The sequence below is a fragment of the Thermobia domestica genome, chromosome 5, assembly GCF_964235325.1.
Source record: "Thermobia domestica chromosome 5, izTheDome1.hap1.1, whole genome shotgun sequence".
NCBI classification, from domain to species: domain Eukaryota; kingdom Metazoa; phylum Arthropoda; class Insecta; order Zygentoma; family Lepismatidae; genus Thermobia; species Thermobia domestica.
The window spans coordinates 232,340,643-232,365,712 of record NC_137458.1 but is presented as its reverse complement, the minus strand read 5'-3'; the positions used below and the strand labels follow the sequence as shown (position 1 = coordinate 232,365,712).

The 25,070-nt window shown below is 35.4% G+C and overlaps 1 protein-coding gene across 1 annotated transcript in view; it reads right to left on the bottom strand.

The window, feature by feature from the left end:
• The window catches only part of LOC145685433 (uncharacterized), a 130,777-nt gene that overhangs the window by 41,920 nt on the left and 63,787 nt on the right, over window positions 1–25,070 (bottom strand). The window contains exon 2 of the mRNA XM_081757826.1: window positions 1,658–1,774. Coding sequence (XP_081613952.1) covers window positions 1,658–1,774 — 117 coding nt within the window. The remainder of the gene's footprint in view (window positions 1–1,657; window positions 1,775–25,070) is intronic.

Sequence of the window (25,070 nt, the reverse complement as noted above, 5' to 3'; positions counted from 1 at the left end):
AGATTGGTGAAGGCGAGTCCCACTGAGGTGTAGTAAGCCCGACTCTAAATGAGCATGTGCCCGATCAAAATTAATAAGCGCGAGCGCCAGGAGCCTAGTGACTGCTAGTCTCATTACAGGATGTGAGTCTGAGTCCAAGTAAACTTGAACTTCAATGAGAATAGTGAGCTCGAGCCCCACTGAAGTTAATGAACCCAACCCCAGATAAGAGTAAACCCTACTGACGTCAGTGAGTTCCAGCTCCATTAATGATTGAGAGCCCAGAATCAGTATAGGGAAGCGAGATCGAGTGCTAGTGAGCACGGATCCAATTGAAATTAATGAGTTCGAGTCTCACTGAGCGTAGGGGCCTTAGCCCAAGTAAGCGCGTGCCGAAAAGGGATTACTGAGCGCGAGTTTCAAGTAGGCTAATGAGTGCAATTCTAATTGAAAAATGTGTGTCCGAGCCCGAGTAAGTGTGATTCAACAAGAATAATGAGCACTGGCCTCACTGAAAGTAATGAACATGAACACAAATCAGTGCAAATCCCACTGATGTCATTAAGCACGAGCCCACTGATGGTAGTAAGCCCGAGCCTCACTGAGTGTAATGAGCCCAAGTCCAAGTAAACGTGTGCCCCAACGAAATTAGTGATCGCGAGCTACAAGGAGGCTAATGAGCCCGATTCTCATTGGAGAATGAGAGTCCGAGCCCGAGTAAGTGCGAATATCAACAGGAGTAGGCACACGAGCCCTATTGAAGGTAATGAACACAAGCCAATAAGCTACGCATGTAATCATTTTGAACGTTAAAGCGACTATTTAAATAAAAATAAATGCAATAAACACTACATGTTTACATACGGAGAACCTAATGTTTTGAGCGAACATTAATGGCGGAAAAGAGAGTGAAGCCAATCGGGATTAATGATGCTCGCTTGTGTTTCGGCTTCACTGAGTTACGGAAAAATATAGCTATGTTCAAATCGTCTATTTTATAACGTCTTTTTTTTTTCTTGTTCTCTCTCTCTCTCTCTCTCTCTCTCTCTCTCTCTCTCGTTAAACGTTAATATAATATTGTAGCATTTAGTAATATATTCTGTTGGGTACTTACGTACAAAATTATAAATTATAATAATTGTGAGTTTAGAATTTTGATTTAGCGAAGACTAAAGTAACTAATATATTTTAAATATATGGTGGACTTCTTTGAAGTTATCAGCCAAAATTTTCATCTAAAGTCGATCGGTCTTCTAGAGAGACGGTCTTCTTAAAAAGTGTTCGATGGTATACTCTTTTATGATACGGTTCAAAACGCAGCATTTTCATACTCATTTTAAGTGCACTGGTGTTACTAAATTAGGTCTATACGCAATTTATTTAAAGCTGTCACGTTGCGTAATAGACCTCTCTTGTCCATCTCAAGTAGTTCAAGGTTTGATTCCCTGTGAATTCTCAAGTTTTTTGACATTGACTCAGCAACTTGAAGAAGATACAGTATGTAATTGAATTAATGGTTAGCATGGGATAGAAAGCCAAATGCAACGTTGGTAAGAATCGATTTACTGACTAACATCACTTAACTTCAACGTTCACCATCTTTTGTTTCAAAGTCCTTCACGACCTGTTCTTCCACACTTTATTATATTATTAGCATAACCTTAGTAAACTAAATTACCTTTTTGTATGGCACTTCCTTGAAACCAGCTGTTGTAGTGTAGTATGGTTGTGTGAAGTAGCTTTCGGTCTTCGGACCCGCCTGCGCAACAGCCACAAGAGCGGCGACACCGACAAGCTGGAAAAATAAAAGAAAATTAGAACATTTTGGGACAATTTATATGTATCCACCATTTTCATTTTTTTTTTCAAAATATTGCGAAAAAGAACAAAACTTTCCAATTGGCTTCCACAATTTCCTGGTACTTAGAAATTACTATTCAATAAGGTATTGAATGTTGCCTCATTCTTCGTCGTTGAGTAGTTGGTAGCCTCAGATTACGTCGTCATAATACCACGTATGTATTGTATCTTTTGACAATGAGGAGCGTCTCAACGATACTAAATATTTCAATGTTATTTTTCAAGTATTTAAATTACGTAGAGAAATAAATAACTGGTCAATGTAACTGGTTATTTTTTGTGACACTTTCAAAAGGGTGAAAATATAGTAGTGAGCTAGCAAACTCTTGAAGTAAGTTTCCTATCTAAAAGAATGGACCTCCCTTGAAGGCGAAACAGAGTGGTGAAGGTTGAACATGCATGATGGTCTCTGCATTCTCCAATTGTACCGGATTCAATTCCGGTCGTGGTCTGGAGTTCATATTAACAGAAAATCATGACTTTTTATAACCTCGATGTTGTAGGGAAACGCAAAACACGAAAAATGAAGTGAAAATTGAAAAATGGACGATGATATACCCTCTTATTTGTGGTACTACAGTTATACATAAAGACTTCAGAAACAAAGAGAGTCACTTCTGTTTTATGTTTGAAATTTGAGGCCCCGCTTCAGTTGAGAAGTTACTTGATAAGTGGACCTGAAGTATAATATGGGTTGTGAACCATAGGATTGCCCTCGAGACGTGACGAAACAGAATATTTGTAACGAGATATCAGACGAGACTGAGCTCTTCCAATAAAAACACACCTATAGACTATGAGACGAGATATCTGTTTCACAACACCTTTTCGACACAAGATAGTCTTATATTGTAGGCAATATATATTGAAATCCTGATGATTAAGTTTCGCCTTTCGGCATATGTTGCAAACACGGGCTTGAAATTTTCATAGATCCGAAGGCAATCTACTAGCGGCTGTAAATTATCTAAAATTCGATTAGAGAACTATGAATGGAGATAACCTAATCTGAATTTCTAGCATTCAATTATATTTGCAGCAACATACTTGGTAAGTTCTAGGTAGACAAATGGTCGGCAATGTTTTAGAAGTTGAGAACTGCAAAAACAAAGTTAAAAATACGTTGGCCCAACGTAGTTTACAGTGTATGTTGGCCAACAACAATTGGCCGTCATTAGATTCTCGGTGGGAGCTCATGTGGTTCGGATTCCACGTTAATCAGTAGGTTCCGTTTCATATAGTCTCGCTGCTGAAAGGGACGTTAAACTCAAAATCAACTCAAGTCAACTCAATTGGCGGTCATTTATCTAACAGTTTCGTCTTTCCACTTTCCCAATCACGATATCAACTCTTTCCTTGAGTTTACTTTGCGAATTTAGTTGGTTGGGAAATGCTAGATAATGTGGCCAGCATACAGCCAACGTTGGGAGTTGGTTAGTGTAACATTTCCCACTGTTGGGTCTATTGGCAATGCCGCTATAGTGATCGCAAAGAATTGTGACGCTTGACCTAGATCTACCAATTTCACCACCCAATAGAACGCGAGCGTGTGTCCCGGTCGTCAACTCCATCCATGAAATTCTACCAGTGTCATCTCTCGCACTATACGGAGAACATATGCCGAGGGTACAGTGTTGTCTGATTGCTGCGAAGTTTCATTTTTTTGTTATTGCTGCTGGCGTTGTTTTATATTTTTACTATTAAAATATTGTTAGCGAAGTTTATAGCCTATCTACTTAAATCTAATGAGGATGTGAAAGCACTGAAAAATTGACTAATTTTATGGATAATTTCAGTTGACATTTATACTTTATAATCAGAGGCTATAATCTACAGACATGTATGATTATAAATTTAACATAAAAAGGATGTCATAACTATGGACCAAAACCAGCATTTAATTATCGAATAACACCTCTGCTGTCCGATTTGAACGCTTGAGTGCAAACAGCGTGCTTTATCGCAATTCAAATGCACTTCTGTTTATGCACACAAGCGTGCAAATATTATTGTGTGGAACGCATAAAAATCCATCCCACTTTCTACTGAAACACATGTTCTGTATTCACCAAATGACGGTAATAGAAATGTACAGAAAAGAGATCATAACCTATTTGTTTTGAAAAACAAAATACACAAGTAAACTCTAAATAGTAGAAAACTAACCTTGATATTAGGAATTTTCTCGACATACGACTAATTCACAATTAATTACAACTTCCGAATGGAGAGTTTATCACATTTATTCATGAGTACAGTTTTTAATTGAAGAAAAGTTTTGCAGACTGTCAATAAGGTATCCTATTCAGAATGTATAATTAGAATATCGTTTCTACAGATTGTGATATATTGTTGGAAGTAATATTATAGTAACAATATCACAATAATGCTTATTATTATAACCATTTTATTAACTTGTTTTGTCTATCCGGGTCAAATATTTTATCAATTTTCACTACTTTATCACAGCTAGTGAAAACCTGTGTATATACGTTATTGGCAATACAGAAATGAACAAAACTTATAACAGAGTGATTCTAAAATATGAAGATTTTCAAATAAACTTGATGTCATATTTCATTAGCGTTCCAAGACTTGAATTAGGTGCAATTGATGACCTTGCGGGACATTTTCAAGTACTCCATTTCGGATTTAGATTATTTTTCTAAGTATCAGCTATGAGTTATGGGTTATTTACTGGTAAATAAAGTTCACACAAATTAGATGGTGTGATCATTATAAGAAACGCCTAGTACGTATTTTAAAATCGTAATAACATTGAAGATTGTAGTTCACAGGAAGAATGTTTAGCTCTAGTGCAAAGCGAAGCTGATTCAGCCGTAAATCTTGCAGGGTTCAGGTGAAAATAATCTAATCCATTATTTTTCTCGAAGTTGTCCTGTTTCATCCGTGTGATCTTCATTTCGGCCGAGGCTGCGGTGGCTCAGTGGTGGAGCGTTCACTTGTGGTGTGTGGAGGGTCCCTGGTTCGATTTAAGCTTGCGCTAAGCGTGTTTTGTGGTAGATAACCACCGTGTGAGTGGATTTTCTTGGGGTTCTCACGTTTTCTTCCACTTTCTTCACTCCACCACTTCATTCATTTCTCATCGTTACCGTCTCCTCTATCCTAGTGGCATAATCGTTGGACATAAAACTGAAAGATGTTATTTCAGCACTTTTACCATTGTTATTCTCTTATTATTGGTTTCTTTAGCCTATCAGTATAATCCTTTTACGTTAAACTAAAATATTCATTTCTTACTAATATAGCAACTCATAACAGCAACAATCAGTAGAATAGCAAGTTCTAAGTTCTAGTACTCTTATAGTTACATTGGCACACAAAAAATTCTAATTGTCATTTTACTTCATTTACTTTTCTCTCTAACAGGGATTTTCAACCCAAATTACAAGAGTCCCTTTATAAATATATGTGAATAACTAGTGCGGTTCTTCCTCTTCCTTCTAACTTCAACTCGAAAGTATATGAATAAGCCTCTAACCTTAAACAAAACACATATACATCTCTAATCTCGAACCATTTATTATAAAAACTGAAGTATTTATTTTATGAAAATTTGAGGAACTTTTTTTTCTTTTTTCTTTTTATTCGGAAGTTAACGTGGATTTTTTTCTTTGTTTATATCAGACGGTGAGTAGTATGTCCTCATTTTTGAATAACTTGAACTCCAAGCAGTGGAAATTCTGTGAAAGTCACAATAAACATTTAAAATACACTATATTGTGTTTAAATCGAATATTTTTTTTTACAAAAATGGGGAGTAGCGAAGTTTCAATGCTGATTCCAGACCAGTGGCGCAAATCTGTCTTCAACATTAGGGCGCGGGGTAAGACCGTTCATTTTTTTTTTTTTTTTTTTTTTTTTTGCGATGTCCAAAATATTTATAAAGTTGAAAAACAATGTTGTGGAAGATCAGAGGAGCAAAGTTGTCTTCAACATTGGGAGGCGGGCAGATTTGAGGCTTATTCTGGGAGACATCAATTTCATCTCACGTTTCTTTGTGGCAATCGGACAAAAATCATCAAATTTCTCCCCAAAAACACATCCCCAAATCGGATTATTGAGGGGATAATCCCCCTCAGTTCCAAAATTGGAAAGGACATGTCTCCCTCTTCCCCCCGGGATTTGCGCCAGTGTTCCTGACATTAATTCCAAACACTAGGGATTCTGAAAACTTGGAACAAAGTACATGTACACTCATGTCCAAAATTATTGTCGCATGTCTATAAAATGTTGTTGTAGGAATATAATTTGATAACGAAGTCACCCGGTATTTCTTACAATGTTAGTATGTGTATAATTGGCAAAGACGTATTGTTCGAAAATTTCATGTCAAAAGATTGGTAAATAAGAACAATAAAACGAAAATAAAACTTTCTTGTCCATTTAGCAACATTTTGTTTTACTCATTCTAATTTTCGTATTTATAACTCTTTTCCTATGAAATTTACCACAAATATAAATTTCCCGATTATACACATAGTATCAATATTAAAAGTACCCTGCAAAATCATTATCAAATTATATTCTTACAAGAAGACAGTTATAGATATGCGACAATCATTTTGGACATTGTACATAATCAAAATTGATAATTATTACGAAAGTTAATATGGAATTTCCTAAACCATCGGAGATGATGTTAACTACTTTATTTTTCATTGATTTTAACTCCGAAGCCTCTCAGCGAAAATATATGACATATTGCTTCTACACGGAACACACTTTTTAAGGAAAATGTCGTCGCATATATTATTTTTAATTAGAGGAATGGAAAATTCACATTTTACTTCTTGCTAGATTTTAAACTCAAACTATAGGGATGATCGAAATGCTTTAAAAAACTATACATTATATCTTATCAAAATAGAACAATTTTATGTAATTTATACACAAAATAACTTCGTAAACACATGTGGCATATTGCAAAATTTACTTTAAGCCTACAGTGGATAAAAGCATTCACATTAAACTAACATCAAGGGCGCCGATTTTGGGGGGCCAGGAGGCCCGGGCCCCCCAAAGCTCATGTGGGCCCCCTAGCGTATTTATAAATATACAATATTTGGCATAATTTGAATGCAATTTGTCTTAAGATCCTCATCTGCGTCTGAGTGCCCCCCCCCCCCCAAATTTACAGAGAAATCTGCGCCCTTGACTAACATTTCAAGCAAGATGTCTTAAATTTTAATGCAGCATCTAAGTTTCAAGCTTAATAAAGACATTTTCAGTTCAAGAAAAGCAAATTGTGCGAAAGTACTGTATAATCATGTCAAATTCAAATAATTTATATGTAGACTATAGCTCTTTTTGTGACTAAGATACTTTAGCCATGAGCGTTTCTAATGATCTGAAATAACTGCGTTTGGAGAAAGGAGTAATGTTAATATCCATTTTAAAATAAACGTGTTGCTATGACATATACAAATCATAAATTGTATAGATTATTTAAATAATGTTTAGAAGGGGCAATAGTTCGGAAGTTAACGAAATATATTGACAATTGTTCTCGTTGAAGCATTATTGTATTGGTATTTCTATACATGACTAATAATAGCAGGTAATTTATGTCAGAATTAAGACTGCCAAGGAAATTTATTTTCTTCTGTATACTTCTGGGCGTGATGTAAACATAACAATGAAGCATGTATAAAAATAAACAATAAAAAAGTGAACGGAACTGATTGTCCAGAAGTATAGAATAATAATTGCAGGGGACTAAGGTTAATGTAAGCAGTGACGGTTAGTTTTAGTATTATAATAATTTACAGTTACTTGTTGATCGTGCGAAATTTTTGAAAAGTGTTAAGAAATAACGTACAAAGAAAATCAAGGTTTTCTTGTGTCTGTGTGTGCCTTTAATTTTTAAACTTAAATTCTGCGCCTTGTTTTATTCTTTATTTATCAGATCGAGATACATTAACAATTCTAGTATTAAAACGTGATTCAACATCTCGTGCATGCTTGAAGTAGCGGTAGAAATAATGCTTAAGAGAAGGTATTGTCTTTTTTAAAGAACTTTAAAAAAAAAGGCTAAATATCTACCGGTAACTCAAGGTCCTTTCAGATGCCTAAATGAATCAAAACCCAAGGTTATTTCAATCTTTCTCCTTTTTTTTCTGTCTGAGAAAAGTTCTTTTTATAGCTTGGCAAGCTTTAATATATAAGATTCTTACGATTTAACAGTTACTTATTCAATTAAACCACCTCATTGCTTCCTGTTGTCAGTATCTACAGTACAACTTAACTAATTTTGATAGTGGGAAAACGGAAGTACAACACCGCGTGCAGAGACTGTTTAAACGTTCGTTCTTGAGATGTGAAAGATTATCTTCAGTTTAAATTCCCACGGTTCATAGTTGATTGATTGTTGACAAATGTGTATGTACTGTAGGTATACTTTCTGTATGTAACGTACGTATATGAGAGAAGCTTTGTTTGACTTTCAATCGGAAAGTATCAGGTTCGATTCGCCTGATTCTCAATTCAACCGATGAAAACAAGCTTAATATTAATCAAGCTGGCAGACGAAAATAATAATGAACGTTCACCAAGAAAATGAGTGTAATTCAATTCTCCTGTACTGTCACTGAATAAGGACGGTTCAATTCCCCGCCAGTTAAGTCAGTGATCAAAGAATTGAGTTGAGCTGATTCTGAATTTAACGTTCCGTTCAGCAGCGAGGCTATATGAGACGGGGACCTACTGATTAACGTGGAATCCGACCCACATGAGCTCCCACCGGGAATCGAACTCGGGTCTCCTACGCCAAAGGCGCGTACGCTAACCGTTAGCTACGAATGAGCTCAGTGATCACACTACTAATTGAAAGTACACGGTTGGACAAATTTCTAATTGTTTTATATCAAGGAGCAGTCAAAAAAGTCCCGTTGTAACTATTCATTACGATAATATAGGTAAACATTCACTTAAGAGTCTTCATCCCGGCGAAAATAAAATACCGCTAATTTTACAGTAATTATGTGATATCTTCAAATAGATAAAAGATAATCGAAATGTGGAACAAGAGCGCTCTAGACAATACTATTTTACATGAGAAACCGCGATTTCGAGCCATTTTGAATTTCGGCATTTATTTTCGCGTTTCTAAACGTCTGAAAACGGAAAGCCACTAGGTGACTTGTGATAACGGTACCTCACGTAAAATAATATTATCTAGGGAGCTCTTGTTCCATATTTCAATCATCTTTTATCTATTTGAAGATATCACATAATTACTGTAAAATTAACGGTATTTTAATTTCGCCGGGATGAAGACTCTTAATCGCCTTCGAACTGAGCTCCTTGAGAACACACACATTTGTTCCACCGCTCCTGCCGTTCTGAAAACAACACTGAAAGTCCTGTTTTGGTGTGTTCCGAAGTTAAGCCGTCGCATTGTTTTGATGTCTTCTACGGTGGTAAAACGGTTACCTTTGTTTGAGGCCCTTTTTGATTTGGGGGAAAAACCAGAAATCCGCTGTCTGCCCCAAGATTAAAAAGGGACTCAAAGGTAACCGTCTTTTATATTACTTGAATATGTTGGTTGTGTGGTGAAACGAATGCTGTTTCTTTAACGTAGTAGTTCTCAAGCTGGTGTTTCACATCACAGTATTGTGTCACGCAGTCCTCATCGCGCGTGTCGCCAAACTTTAAAATTTAAAAATCACGAAGCATTTAATAATGATTTCAAATCAATTTTGAGCCAGTCTGTACCAGTCAACGCCTTCAATGGCAACAACAATGGTTAGCACTATATATATTAATAGATGCACTACTTTCTCTAGAAACCTATATTCTGACACTATTAAAATGAAATGAAATATCTAGTTTTGCGTCCCACGATACATCTTTTAGGCTAAGGAGATGGGTAATTAATGAGAACGAATGATAACAAAAGAACTAGTGAAATAAGAATGTGGGAGAAAACGGGAGAACCTCGAAAAAACCCACAGACACTATATTGTTCACCACAAACTCATTTTGCCTGTGATTGAATCAGAGACTCCTAGCAGAGGAGGTGAATGCTCTATCACTGAAACACTGTGTTCTTATACTTCTGCAATTTATATTATTGTTAATAAAAAAGTGTAACCAGTAAGTCGCGCTGTCGTGGGCGCTCAGTCAATAATAATAAAGAAAAAGATTGGAAAGCACTGCTTTAACGTAGTAGACCACTTATTCAATCACTTGTAATATTTTCTTCCCCTCTCTAGTTTTATTTCTAACATACCTCTTGCCATATCGCTCGGAACAACTTGAATAATGACCTATTATCATAATTTAAGATGGCTACGGCGGCTCAGTGGTAAGCCCTCTTCGGTGGTCTAACACGTGTGCATTAGGTGTACGTGGTGCCGGGTTCGATTCTCGGTGGGAGAACTTTCCGAATTTTAACTGTCCTCGATGTTTCTGTGTTCGTACCCCTGTTTATTTAAAAAAAAAAAGTTAATGGAAAAAGAGTAAAATAAAGTAAAAGAGTGGTAAATAAGGAAATTAAGTTACTGAGAAAAGTTCGGTAAATCAGTTAACTTCTAAAAAGTGGTAGAGCGTTCACCTCTGGTGCATGGTGTCCCTAATTCGAGTCTCGGTTATATAGCATAGATAGATGAACGCAACCTTGTAAACACATTAACTTCCGTAATTCGGATTGGATTCCAATGACATTTTGCTGATACATTGAGTGTCTTAATACCTCGGTTCAGTTCGACGTTGGGTATAGTGGGTGCAACGAGGGAAGCAACCATTTTTCCCATATAGACCTGCCAATGATCATGGAGCTAGAAGGATGGAACAAACGCTACTCGCAAGCTTTTGCACAAATGAACACAAACAAAAGCGGAGCTAATTGCTGAACCATGCGTAGTTTCTGAGATCTAGCATGAAACATATCCAAGCATTTAAATTTTTCCGGACTACGACCGTCGTCATGCAAAAGCTTTCTTCGCGTTTTTACCATGTCCTCACTTTTTCCTCCATGTAATATCAGTTTTGACCTTTTTTTCTTTTTAGCAACAGTTTATTCATATACAGAATTACTTTGTGGCCTAAGCAGTAGTTTGCAACACTTTGCCCTCCTGAGATATGACGCCCCAAAAATGCTATCAAAATTACAACCTCCAAACTTCGGACCCCACAAATCTACGGTACCAGTAATATCATAGCTGTGGATATTTCTCTAGATTCTTTATATGCAAAAGTTTTCAGCACAAAGCTTGTGACACCCTCCCCGCACTTTATACAATTTCAACATACAACCCCTTTAAAAGTGACATTTTCTGTACTTTTTCTGGTGATTTCAAGTATTGGTTCGACACCCTGCTTATTTATTTAGAAGCAAGACTAAGTATTCTAAGCATATCCTAGCCTCTCCTGTAAATATTTGATTTTGTGTCGTGTTCTCTAATTCGTACGTCATGAGCAAGTGAAGTTATCGTACACGCTTGGGGTACAGGTACTTATGTGGGTGACTGGTTCATCACACTCCAATTTCTATAATTTTCGGATATAGTCGAACAACCAGCTCTGGACCACTTCGTATGAACTGATCCTAAGCCGATCCATTTTATAGAAAGTAAGTTCTTCTTTAGTTTCGGTATCTAACTCAAGTACTGGGGGCCTCTGGTGCATGGGGTCCTGGGTTCAAACCCTGCTCCCGCCAAGTGAACTTTGTGGTGGACAAACACCGTGTGCGTGGGTTTTCTCGGGGTTCTCCCGTTTCCTCCCACTTCCTTCATTCCACTATTTCATTCATTTCTCATAATCACCGTCTCCTTTAGCCTAACCGGCATAACCGTGGGACGTAAAACTCAAAGATTTTTCAAGTACTGGGGGTAAAGAAAACCGGAAAAATTAAATAAACTTAAAGGAAAAATAACCAACTTCAAGAACGCACTAAAAGACAGAAAATAAACCCTTTTAAAGAAAGACTTGAACAACTTGAACAAAAACGTTTACAAACAGAAAATGATAATAATAAGCGCTTAAAAGCTGAAAATAATTCATTACCATTATCTATAAAAGATTCTGAAGTTTGTGCTAAATGAAATAAATAACTGTCTAATAAAATTTGCTTGAATGATTATTTTACAAGGCATTAATTTGTTTGGCTTTGCACAGACTTCCAAACCTTTTATAGATAATAGTAATGCATTATTTTCAGCTTTTGCGCGCTTATTATTATTTTCTCCTTTTAAGCGCTTTTTATTATTTTCTACTTTTAGCGCTTTTGTTGAAGTCGATTAATATTATGTTCCTTTTTCTATTTTTTATTCACACAATACGTAGTTATTTTAAACACCCTGTATTTTACTTTGCGATAATACTTAAAAATTAGTTCTAGGCCACACGTACGACCAATTAAATATAATTAAGAAAGACCTACTCACACCAATTATTAATATCATACACGCCATATTATAATTAATTAACGTTAGCAAACCATATGTGTATATATATTGTAAGTTGTTAAGTAATTAAGGAGTAGGTAATTTTGCACGAGAACCATAGATTGGATTGCACAGCTGTTCAATCTTAAGTAAGTACAGCACCTTCTTCAGGTTTCAATTGCGTGCCAAAGAAGAAAGACCAACTGTTACTCCGGATATGGCACGTATTAGACAGTCGCTCTTTAAAAGAAAAGAAAAAATCTCCAGAACGAAAATTCTGCACCTTTTAAATCATTACGAAATAGCTTTTGTAGACTTAATGAGGTAGATATATACTGTAGGTATGTTTGCTTGCAATCCTTTAAGTACAGCAAGAAACTTGTTCGTTTCCGGCGACATGACAAAGCTGACCTTATTTCTAATTTGTCTACGTTTCAAACACTTCAACCAGTCAGGTCGACAAGTCCACAGAGTACGTACTATATAACGTTCTCAAAGCAAATTAGACCATTTTCATATGCACCATCTTGTCTCTGACATTTTAATTGCTCCCTTCTTCCTTAATTCCTTTCATTTTCTTTAACTTCTTCATAGTTGATTTAACTTTTCATTTTCTTTCTTTTTTTTTTTTTTTTTATTTGATCTACCGGTTTCGTGAAAGATGTTCACCTTGGGTCTTTGAATATCCGTTTGTTTTTTATCTGTTGCAGCCATATGAACATAACAAACATCATATCCGGAATTTCTTAGTAGCATTAATCCAATTAAAGTAACATCCATTGAACAAATAGAAACAAATGTTTCTGTTTGCTTTTCAGTTAGGATGTTTCTGTAATATTATTGAGTCTTGTTTACAGTATAAATAAACTCATGCGTTATACGTACATTATGTTTATATAAGTGATCATTTTATAGACCCTGTTGGTTATGTATGACCAGTTACCAGTGCCGTTGCTTCCCAGAGATGAGTTTCTTAGTTTTAAATTCCAAAAATGATATTCCGTACTAAGTACACTGTAAACAACTATGGTCACATTTACTGACCTATTACTGTCAATTCTGGCTGCCAACTGATTACCCTTTTTATGGCCTATAACCATAAATTTTACAGTAATGCCTTAAATTTTAGAATAGTCGGTTGGCAGCCTGAATTGACTGTAATCAGTTAGCAAATGTGGCCTATAAATTTTTACAGCTCAGAACAAGAGAAAGAAACCGACAAACAATTAGTGATACCAACTCGTGGAAAAGTCCCATTTTTGTGGGACTTCTTGGCATTAATTTCTCCGAAAGGAATAAAGAGAATTTTCACAGCAAATATGGATTTTTTCATCGACAAGAACAAAATTCTCCTTGAGTAGAAAGTACACCGATGACCCCTCAATAATATTGAAATCAGTGGTAATTATCAAATTTTGCTACCTGGGGGCCGCGGTGGCTCAGTGGTAGAGCGTTCACCTCCGGTGCTTGGGGTCCCGGGTTCGATCCCTGCCCCCGCCAAGTGAACTTTGTGGTGGACAAACACCGTGTGCGTGGGTTTTCTCGGGGTTCTTCCGTTTCCTCCCACTTTCTTCATTCCACCATTTAATTCATCACTCATCATCACCGTCTCCTTTAGCCTAACCGGCATAACCGTGGGACGTAAAACTCAAAGATTTCATTTCATTTTTCATTTCAAATTTTGTTACCGAAAAATGCATTCTAGTGCAGAAATAACTCCTAATTCTCTGCAAAGCAAGCTCTAAGAAATGTAAATTGTAATTTGTTTATTTTTTAAATACCAAGAATATAATTAACAAGAAGAAAAATAAACTTCAAAATGAGGAACAACCAACTTTGAAAACATTCTACACGTTGGAGAATAAAGGTTTTTTAGTATCCTTACGCTCATTACAATATGATGACCAAAGGAATAGCGTGAATCTGACGATAAAATGTAGTACTTTTTCCTCAACATTTTCAACTGTCTCTTTCAGTTAAGAAAAAATAATTATTCATCAACTAATTGATAAACATACGTGATTGTAATTTATGGGTGGTTTACTCATATATTGAAGTTTTTTTTTTTTTAATTTTGTAATGAATAGTCTATAATATGGGAAATTGAATTGCAAAATGGGAATTCTGCCTTTCCAGATGAGATTTTATTAGGATGACCAAAATTTTTCGGATTGATTTCGGAAAAAATCCGAATTTCGGAAAAATCCGGAATTTAGAAATATTCCGGAGTTCGAAAAAATCCCGATTTTTACCGAAATCGGAATCTTCTAAATTCAGGAATTTTAAATTGAGGAATTTTAGGACAGATTTTTTCCGAAATTCGGAATTTTTCCGAAATCCGATTTTTTCTGATTTTACTTTCCGAATTCCGAAAAGTTAAAATTCCGGAATTGGCCGTCCCTAGATTTTATAATGTTTCAGGTTGACATCACTGCAAAGAATAACATGTTACTCCAATCAAACACGCAAGTAACTTAGTAATCGGGAAACTTGTGACGGAACTACGGTTACAGAAGTTAATATCATTAATTGCTCCTCCCCTCGTCATCCGCTCGTCTCGTCTGCCAATTGTCTGCACAATAGCGATATTTCTTGGAGCCAGGTAAACGGCAGCGCCGCTAGCGACATCTAAAAGCCTGACTGTGAACTATTAGGAATTAGTGTGACTGACAGACTGAAGTGTCTTGCCATTATAATAAGGATTAACAATATCTAAATAAGGAGTAACAATGTCTAAATCAGGTGTAACAATGTCTAAAAAAGGAGTAATAATGTCTAACTAAGGATTAACAATATCTAAATAAGGATTAAAAATATCTAAATAAGGATTAACAATATCTAAATAAGGATTAACAATATCTAAATAAGGATTAACAATATCTAAATAAGGATTAACAATTCTAAATAAGGATTAACAATATCTAAATAAGGATTAACAATTCTAAATGAGGATTAACAATATCACTTTCGCCTAGATTTTTTAATACTACCCGCAGCTCTTTAAGTGTTTTAAAGTTTTCACATTAGCTTTACTTACAGACTGAGCTTTTTTTGTATTATAAATAAATAGGATAAGGACGGGATTCCCAGCCATTGTGCCGCGGAGCTCTTGTAGTTCCTTTGGGTGACTTAGAAAAGCGGTGCTAAATTATTTGAAAATGAAATAAAATCTTTCAGTTTAACGTTCCCACAAGTATGTTTGTTAGGCTAAGGAACACGAATGATTACGGCAAGTGAATGATAATGAAAGAAATTGTGGAATGAAAAAGTGGGAGAAAATGGAAGAACCCCGAGAAAAAACCACGGACACAACGTTGCCAATAACTAACTCACATGGCCTGGGATCCAACCTGGGACCCCTAGATGAGTACTCTACCACTAAGCCACCATGCTCTCAGTACTAATATTATGTTTATCTTCCAAAACATACTTATTTACTTAACGCTTTCTTTTTTCATAAATTATTCGTGAATTTAAAGTATATTTAGCTTTTATGCATCTATTATGGAGTACTAAGTGCGCGGTTAATCGATAAAATATGAAAAAGTACAAACAATCCCATTTAAGGAATGCATTGATTTGTATCTTTACTTAACTAAGTTCATATTGCAAAGGATTTATAAGTTTACTTTCATCTTACTTATAATAAATAAGAAAATATATCCCTTAATTATCTCAATTTCATACGCAACAGCGACATATTTTTTTAATGTTTACTTTTTAATCATGTAAGATTTCTCGTCTAAGTAACACGTGACCAATTGCCGGATAATAGTGATATAAATGGCATCATTCAAGGGGGAAAATGTACAAAAAAAATTGCTAATATTTATATCTTTCTTGATGTTGTAGTGGTTATAAGAATTGCGTACATGATCATTTATTTGCCTGGCGGAAGAATTTAACAAGAGTGAAAATAGCCTTTCAATATCGTTTAAAGCTGGTCTCGCTCCAATAAATTTCGACAGGTGCATGCGAGTCACACTCTTTGGTTGAACGCCTTCTAGTAATAATAATAAAAATAATAAATTAGATTCATATACGTATTCTTTATGGTCTGCTATTAAACACCCCCCCTTTGTAGTAACAAGCCTATTATTGTCAGGAGGAAAGGGCGGAGTCACAACCGAGGAATAAGGGACACCAGTTTTTTTATGAAGATATAATTTTATGTATGTGTTAAAAGACATAAGTTGAGCAACGTATTAACTTTTTTTTGTCTAATTGTTCGTTCTCCTGATCTGAATTAGGTTGACAAACTGTGGTGATTAATATGTGTTAATATAACACAGTATAAATCCAGTACTTATAATTTTGATGTGGATATACTATGAAGCCAGTATTCACAGCTTTTATGGTGCGGATATGGTGATGTGTTAATATAATATGACAGTGGCGTATTTAAGGGAAGGCTTCGAGGCTTAACTCCCCTCTCCCGAAATGTTATTTACTATTTTAAAGTAAGTGAAATGTCTTGCAGAATTTTCACATTTCTAGGGATAAAGTTAGTAAAGCCCCCTCCGAAACAAAATCGTAAATACGCTACTGTAATATGGTATAAAACCAGTACTTGTAACTTTGATGCGGATATGGTGACATGTTAATATAACATAGTATGAAGCCAGTACTTATAACTTTGATGTGGATATGGTAATGTGTTAATATAAAACAATATAAAGCCAATACTTATAGATTTGATGCGGATATGGTGATGTGTTAATATAACATAGTATAAAGCCACAGTACCTATAGCTTTGATGCGTGTATAGTGATGTGATGATATAACATAGTATAAAGTCAATACTTACAGATTTGATGAGGATATCATATGGTGATATGTTAATACAACACAGTATAAAGCTGGTACTTATAACTTTGATGCCGATATGGTGATGTGTTAATATAACATAGTATAAAGCCGCAGTACTTATAACTGTGATGCGGATATGTTTTGAAATTCAGTTTTCAGTATTTGTGATTGATAGGTGTAGAGCTATAGCGAGCCAGGAACAAACTTTCTACTCTGAAACTTGTGACCCCCTTCAGTTGCTCCATTCTGAGAGTGGCCATGTTGTTACTCACTCAAGTATTAAAAAAAAAAAAAAAAAAAACGTGGTACTGGTTGATAAATAGTCCCTGTAATCAAATATCCAAAATTATTTTTAAGACAGTCGCAACTACCGATACCCCACCAATGTCTGTGTTGACTATTAAAAAAAAAAAAACGTTTTCTGGAATAACTAAAATTTATAGAATAGTCACAGTTATATATTTCTTTCTGTTGAAATATTAAAGTTAATTAAATATACCTATTCTGTAATTGGTCAACACTTACAAAAAGAGAGTGATAGAGAGTATCCCTATTGGTTGAGTATCAGCGATTTAAAAAAAAAGCAGTAGAATAATATCTTATATTTTAAACAAAAAAGCAGGACATTTGCAGTATTGAATTTTTTCATGGGAAAAAATTATGTTAATCTGGACGTCTGCGAGCCCTGGACATGCTCACATTTGCTGACGATTGTTTTAAGTTATGCATTCGATTTTGTTTTGATAAATTAGAATAAAACAATACCACGAATAGAATAAATTTAACTTGTGAACTTCCCACTTAAATATGATATAAATCATACATAAAATTATTACAGACTGCTAAAACCAAACATGTTAACTATTATTTGATTGATGGAATCGTTTTAATAGCACAAATATCTACTTGCTAATGGCTTTTCCGCAAAGATTTCTTGTAAGGAAGAGTTTACTTAACATCTACTAGGTCGGCTACACCTTCTTGTGATTCAATTTACGCCTTCCTAGCATAGTAATGTAGTACTCCTTCGTGGCCAACTGGCTAAAGCGGTTATTTTTTTCTGCACTGTTGTTTTTGTTTAAATTCCGGTAAGTGTACTAAACCACGAATAAAAAAATCCTTTGTCTAGTACGAGAACTTCAATGGTTTGATTCTAGTGATTTCTTCTTCTTCAATCCTATATAAGAGTACACAATATATCTTAATATATTTTATATAACAAAAATATCTCTTTATTATATAAAATGTAATATTACTTAAAATATATTTCACTTATGAATGTTAGAAACACAACAGAATTTAATTTTCAAAAAAAGAGAGTAACTAAACAGGTTTGAAGAAAAAATCAGTAAAAATCAAACCATTAACACTCCCAGTCATTACAAAGAAAAGAGAGAAATACTCTCCCATCAGGGCGAGCACAACACGAGGTACGTCTTCAACCTTATCTCGAAACCAAGACGAAATTCGAGTTGAGACGGGCTTTGTTAAATTCGACGCGAGACAGTTTCTGAAATGTCTCGTCTTGAATGTCTCGAAAAAAAAACTTTTAAAAAATAATAAAAACTCAAAGGAGCATGGAGCCAAAACGAGTTGTCTTAAAACCAGTACCGATATTTATTGCTTTAAAAATTTTCTCCATTGGTCTAGTAACAAAGGTACATGTAGTTATGGGTTCACTTGCTCTTGGGAGAGTACAAAAAAAAAAAAATCTGTCAATTCACTTTTACTAATCATCCATCTCATTTAGAATAAAGAGCATAACTATGGAATTTAAACTAAGAAAATACCTTAAAACAGTAGAAAATGCCTGAACTTAATCTTTCGAAATCCAAGCTTTATTAATTATGTGGAAATAGTGAGGTGCGGATACATTATACAAGATATATCCATAATAATACACTTTAACTGCTATTATTAGGCTATCTATCTATTAAAATGCTACGATAGCAATTGAAACGCCCGAGCTCCAACCTATAACTATGGCTTTCAAATCTTTCATTTACGGTTATGTGTGATTTCACGTTTAACAGAGACAAACATTTTAAATACGAGTACTTTAAATAAATCAATTAACTAGATCTTTTTCATAAGGTTTATGATATAAAATTATTGTTCAAAGCCTTTGTATTTTAAGAAGCCTTCTCTAAAATCAATGCACACGAATTGTACTTCAATCTTCCGAGTTTTTTTTAAACTATATGTTGTAGAAATGTATATGTTTGTGGTCAATCCTTTCGACAATCAGATCTCGAAACTACAGGCTCTAGAAAGATGACGTTTTCACTGATCGATTGGAAATTTTGCGTAGATTGTCAGTTCTAATTGAATATTAAAAAAAAAACGTGGCCGTCGTTTCTTTATTACATTTTTTAGGGTACACTGGAAGCGTTGAAATTAAAAATAAAAACTAAAGCATCATATCCTACGATTTATACATTCCAACACCACGCTGATGTATATAGGGGTTGCTTATGTATCAGGCGTTTATTTCATGGCCAAATAATAATGAAAAAGAAACGATAACCATTTCTCCAGTCTAACCAGTAAGATGAATTTTTATTTTTGGAGTTTTACCCAATGAACACCGTATATAACTGCCATTATAATTAATTGTGTATGTAATGTATTTGCTTATTACATACTGCATGCAAGAAGAAAGAAAACACTGGTCATGCATGAATTAGAAACTCCAACCGGAAGTAGGCTCAAATCTTGCGAACGGTGCCTTGCAATACCGCCTTGATATGCATGATACGCCTTGCCGATTGTTTTTAAAATCAAGACTTCTTTCACTTGTGTCTGTAAAGGGACATGTACAGATGTTGTGAGGAATGAGAAGGATATTTATGCTCATTTGCGAATGATGCGCTGTGTAGAGAGCGCAGGTTCAGCTAGTTATTATTTAAAATTTTATCGATATGAACTTTGATATTTGAACACATTTGATGAAATTATTTATACGTCAATGCATATGGGCTTGACATTTTGTTTACAGAGGATATTCAACTTTCGAGATCGAACAGTTGGTTAATTTAAAGTTAAAAGCTCCTCTCAGCGCCAAACCTATACGAGGCGTGAACCTAGAGCTTAAACGTGGAATCCAAACCACATGAACTAACACAGGGAATCGAACCTGGGTCGGTATGCTAACCATATATCCACGAGACAGCTTTATGTCGACATCGAGTATTGGTGTGGGGCAATGTAAAACCGACGACACATTCTTGCGATCCGAATAAGAAGAGTAGCATCAAACTTATTTGTAAAAACAATCGGACATTAACGTTTTTGCAGCAACTTATGACTTGGGTATTCGAATCTTTGGAGTTTCAGTTCAATCCTATTTTTTTTTTAATAGTTCAGAACGAAAAAATAATATTAAACTTTGTGTAATTTTCTAGAGAGCACAAAATACTAGTTAGTGAACTAACCAACGTTTCTGAGATAGTCTTCCTTCTCACTTAGTTTGCCGTCTGAACCAGTGAAATTATAATTGAAGATTTATTTTTTCAGAATGGGAAATATATTGATAAGACAAACTCTTCTACTGTGAAGAGATGTAGGCGAACCGTAACAGTTAGACATTTATGAAAATTGGTACCCTGACTAATTGTGGATCGCTAATCATCGTGGTGATAGTCACTCGGTGCCGAAATGCCTTGTTCATTCACTATGTATAATACGTACCAAGCAGTGACCGGGTGATGCTATGCCGAATTATAGCCCAATAACGCCGTAAAAAAGCAGAAAATGAAAGATGTATGCAAGTAACCTGATATCTGCCGGAGGGTTACACGTAACTAAGAATACAGAAGTACTGTCACAAAAGCAATGTTGCCATTCCAACACAAACTACTTCTTTTTAAAAAAAAATAAAATAAAATAAAACATATACCATCTTATGGCATTAAAACAATTGGCATAAAACGTGAAAGAAAATATGCAAAAGATGTTGCCAAATAATGAGGCTGTAAAGCTGAGAAATTATGGGGTCCAAACAGAGAAACGAACAAATGTACAACAACAACAAGAGTGCAGATGTAACAAATGTACAGTAGGGAGTAAATTACTGCATGCATAACATCCAGTGACTAACGGGCTTGACAGAAGATGCACCCGAAAAGGGCATTTAGAGTAGCCATAGAAAGAAGGCAGAAATGTGAACAGTAAGTCTTCCTGTAACACAGCAATTCCAATGGCGTTTGTGTGGAATCGATATCTCTAATCGTTCCCTACAGCTGTAAAACGAACTGTCTTCACTACATAAAATCCTGCCTTCCTTCCAAACTACAGAAGCGACGTCGTAGCGCCCAAAAAGAGTACAAAAAAGCTGTGGCACGAAAGGTAACAAATTTGTGATAAGAAAGTACGTCAGAATCGATTCGCAAACATTAATAACCTGTGATAAGTGTCAGTCGAGAGTATAGGAAACGTTAGCATGTGAGATAACGATGAAGATAAAACACACTACATTCAGATTACCCATAATACACAGGCGCAAAATATTTTAACGCAATACACCAATACACAGACAGAAAAGCCATAGATAGTATGGCAAAATTCTCGCCCTAGCCGCACTCTCGATATGACATATGGGGCCGCGGTGGCTCAGTGGTAGAGCGTTCACCTCTGGTGCTAGGGGTCTCGGGTTCAAACCCTGCTCCCGCCAAGTGAACTTTGTGGTGGACAAACACCGTGTGCGTGGGTTTTCTCGGGGTTCTCCCGTTTCCTCCCACTTTCTTCATTCCACCATTTCATTCATTACTCATCATCACCGTCTCCTTTAGCCTAACCGGCATAACCGTGGGACGTAAAACTCACAAATTTCATTTCATTTCATTTCGATATGACATATCAAGCCTGTTAGTCAGTTGATACTGTGCATGCTGTGGTTTACTCCCTACTGTACATCTATTTCTTCTGCAGTCTTGTTATTGTTATACATTTGTTCATTTCATTGTGCAGACCCCATAATTCCTCAACTTTAGTCTCATATCTGCCTTATTTAGCAACAGTGATAACTCACGTTTTGCTTATTTTCTTTCACGTTTTATACTAATTGTTTTAATGCCATAAAATGGTATGCGTTCTATTTGAAAAACTAACTGTTTGTTTTAACAAAAGAGACACTGACCAAAGCTTAAAACCCACTTATTTTAAATTATAATTTGTAACTGTTTCGGATATCTAGCATATCCTTCTTCAGATACTATCGAAAAAAATAGTCTTACTATCTAACTGTTTGTGTTGGGATGGCAACATTGCTTGTGTGGCTCTACTGCCGTGTTCTTGATCACATGTCACCTCCAGTAGGTATCAGGTTACCTGCATACATATTTTATCTTCTACCTTCTTCCGGATTTTTTTTTTTCTTTGTATGACTGCACAGCGTTATCCGCTCACTGCTTGATATATATTTTATACATAACAGATAAATAAAGGCATTTCCGCACCAAGTGATTATCGCCACGATGATTAGCGATCCACAGTTAGACGGTACCAACTTTAATAAATATCTAGCTGTCACGGTTCGCATGCGTCCCTTGTGAGTGGTATTTTTAAGTATTTGATAATTCATAGCGAAATTTTAGGATTAATTTTTACTCTCACAATATTTTGAATGAATGATTTATTAAAAGGGACGTCAGCAGCAAGGCTGTTTGTCCCCGCCACGGCAATATTTTGAAAAAAATGCATAAAAGAAAAGCGACTGACGACCACCCAAACATCAAAATTTCACAAGACATAAACTTTCCACATTTCAAATTTGGATTGCCAAAGAATCAGGAAAATATTGCCTCATCAAGGATCCATTTATCACCCATGTCTTGTCAGATTATGGGCTGCTTCTGGCATAATTTGTGAGATTTGCTGTATGTTAATTAGAATGTTGTGTCTGGTTTTCGAATCTTAAGACGAAATGAGACAGAACTTCTCGAGACGAAGTATACATGTATTTTCAAGACGAGACAGGTCTTCATCCCGACGAAATTAAAATACCGCTAATTTTACAGTAATTATGTGATATCTTCAAATAGATAAAAGATAATCGAAATGTGGAACAAGAGCGCCCTAGACAATATTATTTTACATGAGAAACCCTTATCACGACTCACTTATCTTGTTTCGATTTCGAGCCATTTTGAAAATCGGCATTTATTTTCGCGTTTCTAAACAGCTGAAAACGGAAAGCCACTAGGTGACTTGTGATAACGGTACCTCACGCAAAATAATATTGTCTAGGGCGCTCTTGTTCCACATTTCAGTTATCTTTTATCTATTTCAAGATACCACATAATTACTGTAAAATTAGCGGTATTTTAATTTCGTCGGGATGAAGACTCTTAAGTGTGTTCCTCATTTAAATAAATAGAATTGGAAACCAAGGTATTGCAGTTATTCAACACACTTAAATCCTAGTAACTACCCAAATATATGGGATAGCAGAGTGTCTAAGAGGCATGTCTTCTTTGCATATGGTCCCGGGTTCGATTTCCAGAGGGTATGCTTGTCATGTATGTAAACACAAGTGGTGACTCGAATTCTACTTGAAACGATAAATCTTCTCTCATATAGTCTATATTCTGGAAAGAGATGTTGAGTTCCAAGCAACCGAAAGTGTGAGTATGAGGAAAATCCCTAAATATTATAGAATTATATCAGGATACTGATATTCCTTTTAAGTAACAGTTACCTGATAGTGTTTTAAAACAATCCTTCTTCTACATATGACAATGTAAGTAAACTTGAAAAATTCGTAACAAGCAACAGCAATTTCCAATAGGCGATTTTGTTGTACAAAACGAAAAGCAGAACAAAAAAGGAAAGAAAAAAGTCAGAAACTGCAACACTTTCCCATATCCGCAACGTGATGCAAGTGTTTCCAAGATTCTGGTGCATATGGAAACGTGTCGTGTGTTGGGAATGAAGTTTGGACTTTTTTTCCTGGCGTGAACTACACATAAAGAAGAAAGAATGACGGAATACAATTGTGAAATGACAACAAACCGAGAAATCAAACCAAAAGTAGTCTTTAATCTCTGAGTCACGACCCTTACCACATGAATTTTAAATTGGAGCACAGCTATACACTTCTATTCGATTTTTTTTTAACTCAAAAAATAAGAAATGTCTAGCTTTCTTTTGGAATTGTGCCTATTCTTGTTACAAGACAGTGTGCATGTGGGTGGACAACCAGATACTTAATATTTTAAGAGATCTACAAGGAACAATTTTATTTCGATATCTCATGAAATAATGACGTCACTATGTAGAATCGAATTTCTTTCTACACTATGAAACCCGTTCAGGGAAAACTCATTCAGTTGTCGCAGTGAACAATATTTTTTCCTTTTTAAATTTCTTGTAGTTATTCGGTGGTATATTGGATTTTCACACTGTGTCAATGTCCTTTAAGGCCAAGTTTCTTTAAAGTGCGTCAGACACCCTGAGTTTGGATCTCGTTTTACGAGCGTTAACTTCGAATCCAATCCGATTTTTTACTGCTTTCTTTAATTCGTAAAGCTTTCACTCGTCCAAAAGTGGGGTTCCTCTCGGTTCCTTCTTATTTTCAGCGGCAATATTAATTTCGTATCTCGCAAGCACGGCATATGGTGTTCTTCTGCTGATATCTTCGTCGATGTAACATCTGCATTTTGCTATGTTGCCCACATCGAGTAGACACGTCGCATCACAAAGTACTTCATATATGGTAGTACACAACTATAGACTCCAGCCAATGTCTCCACTACCTGCACAGCGCACTTCAGCTATAGTGGTTGATCATTCTGACACTATTTTTCATACAAACCTTACTTGAATAAATTTAATTGTTTTTGGAATATGCTACAAGTCGTGAATTAGAGCCATTTCATCATCACAAACATTACTTTTATATTGGCGTGTTTGCACATTCATACTATCTTCTAGTTATTTACATTTGCATCACTTCTGTTAATTTTTAACCATTTACTATAATCTTATTTCATTTGAATTTTAAGTTGCAACAC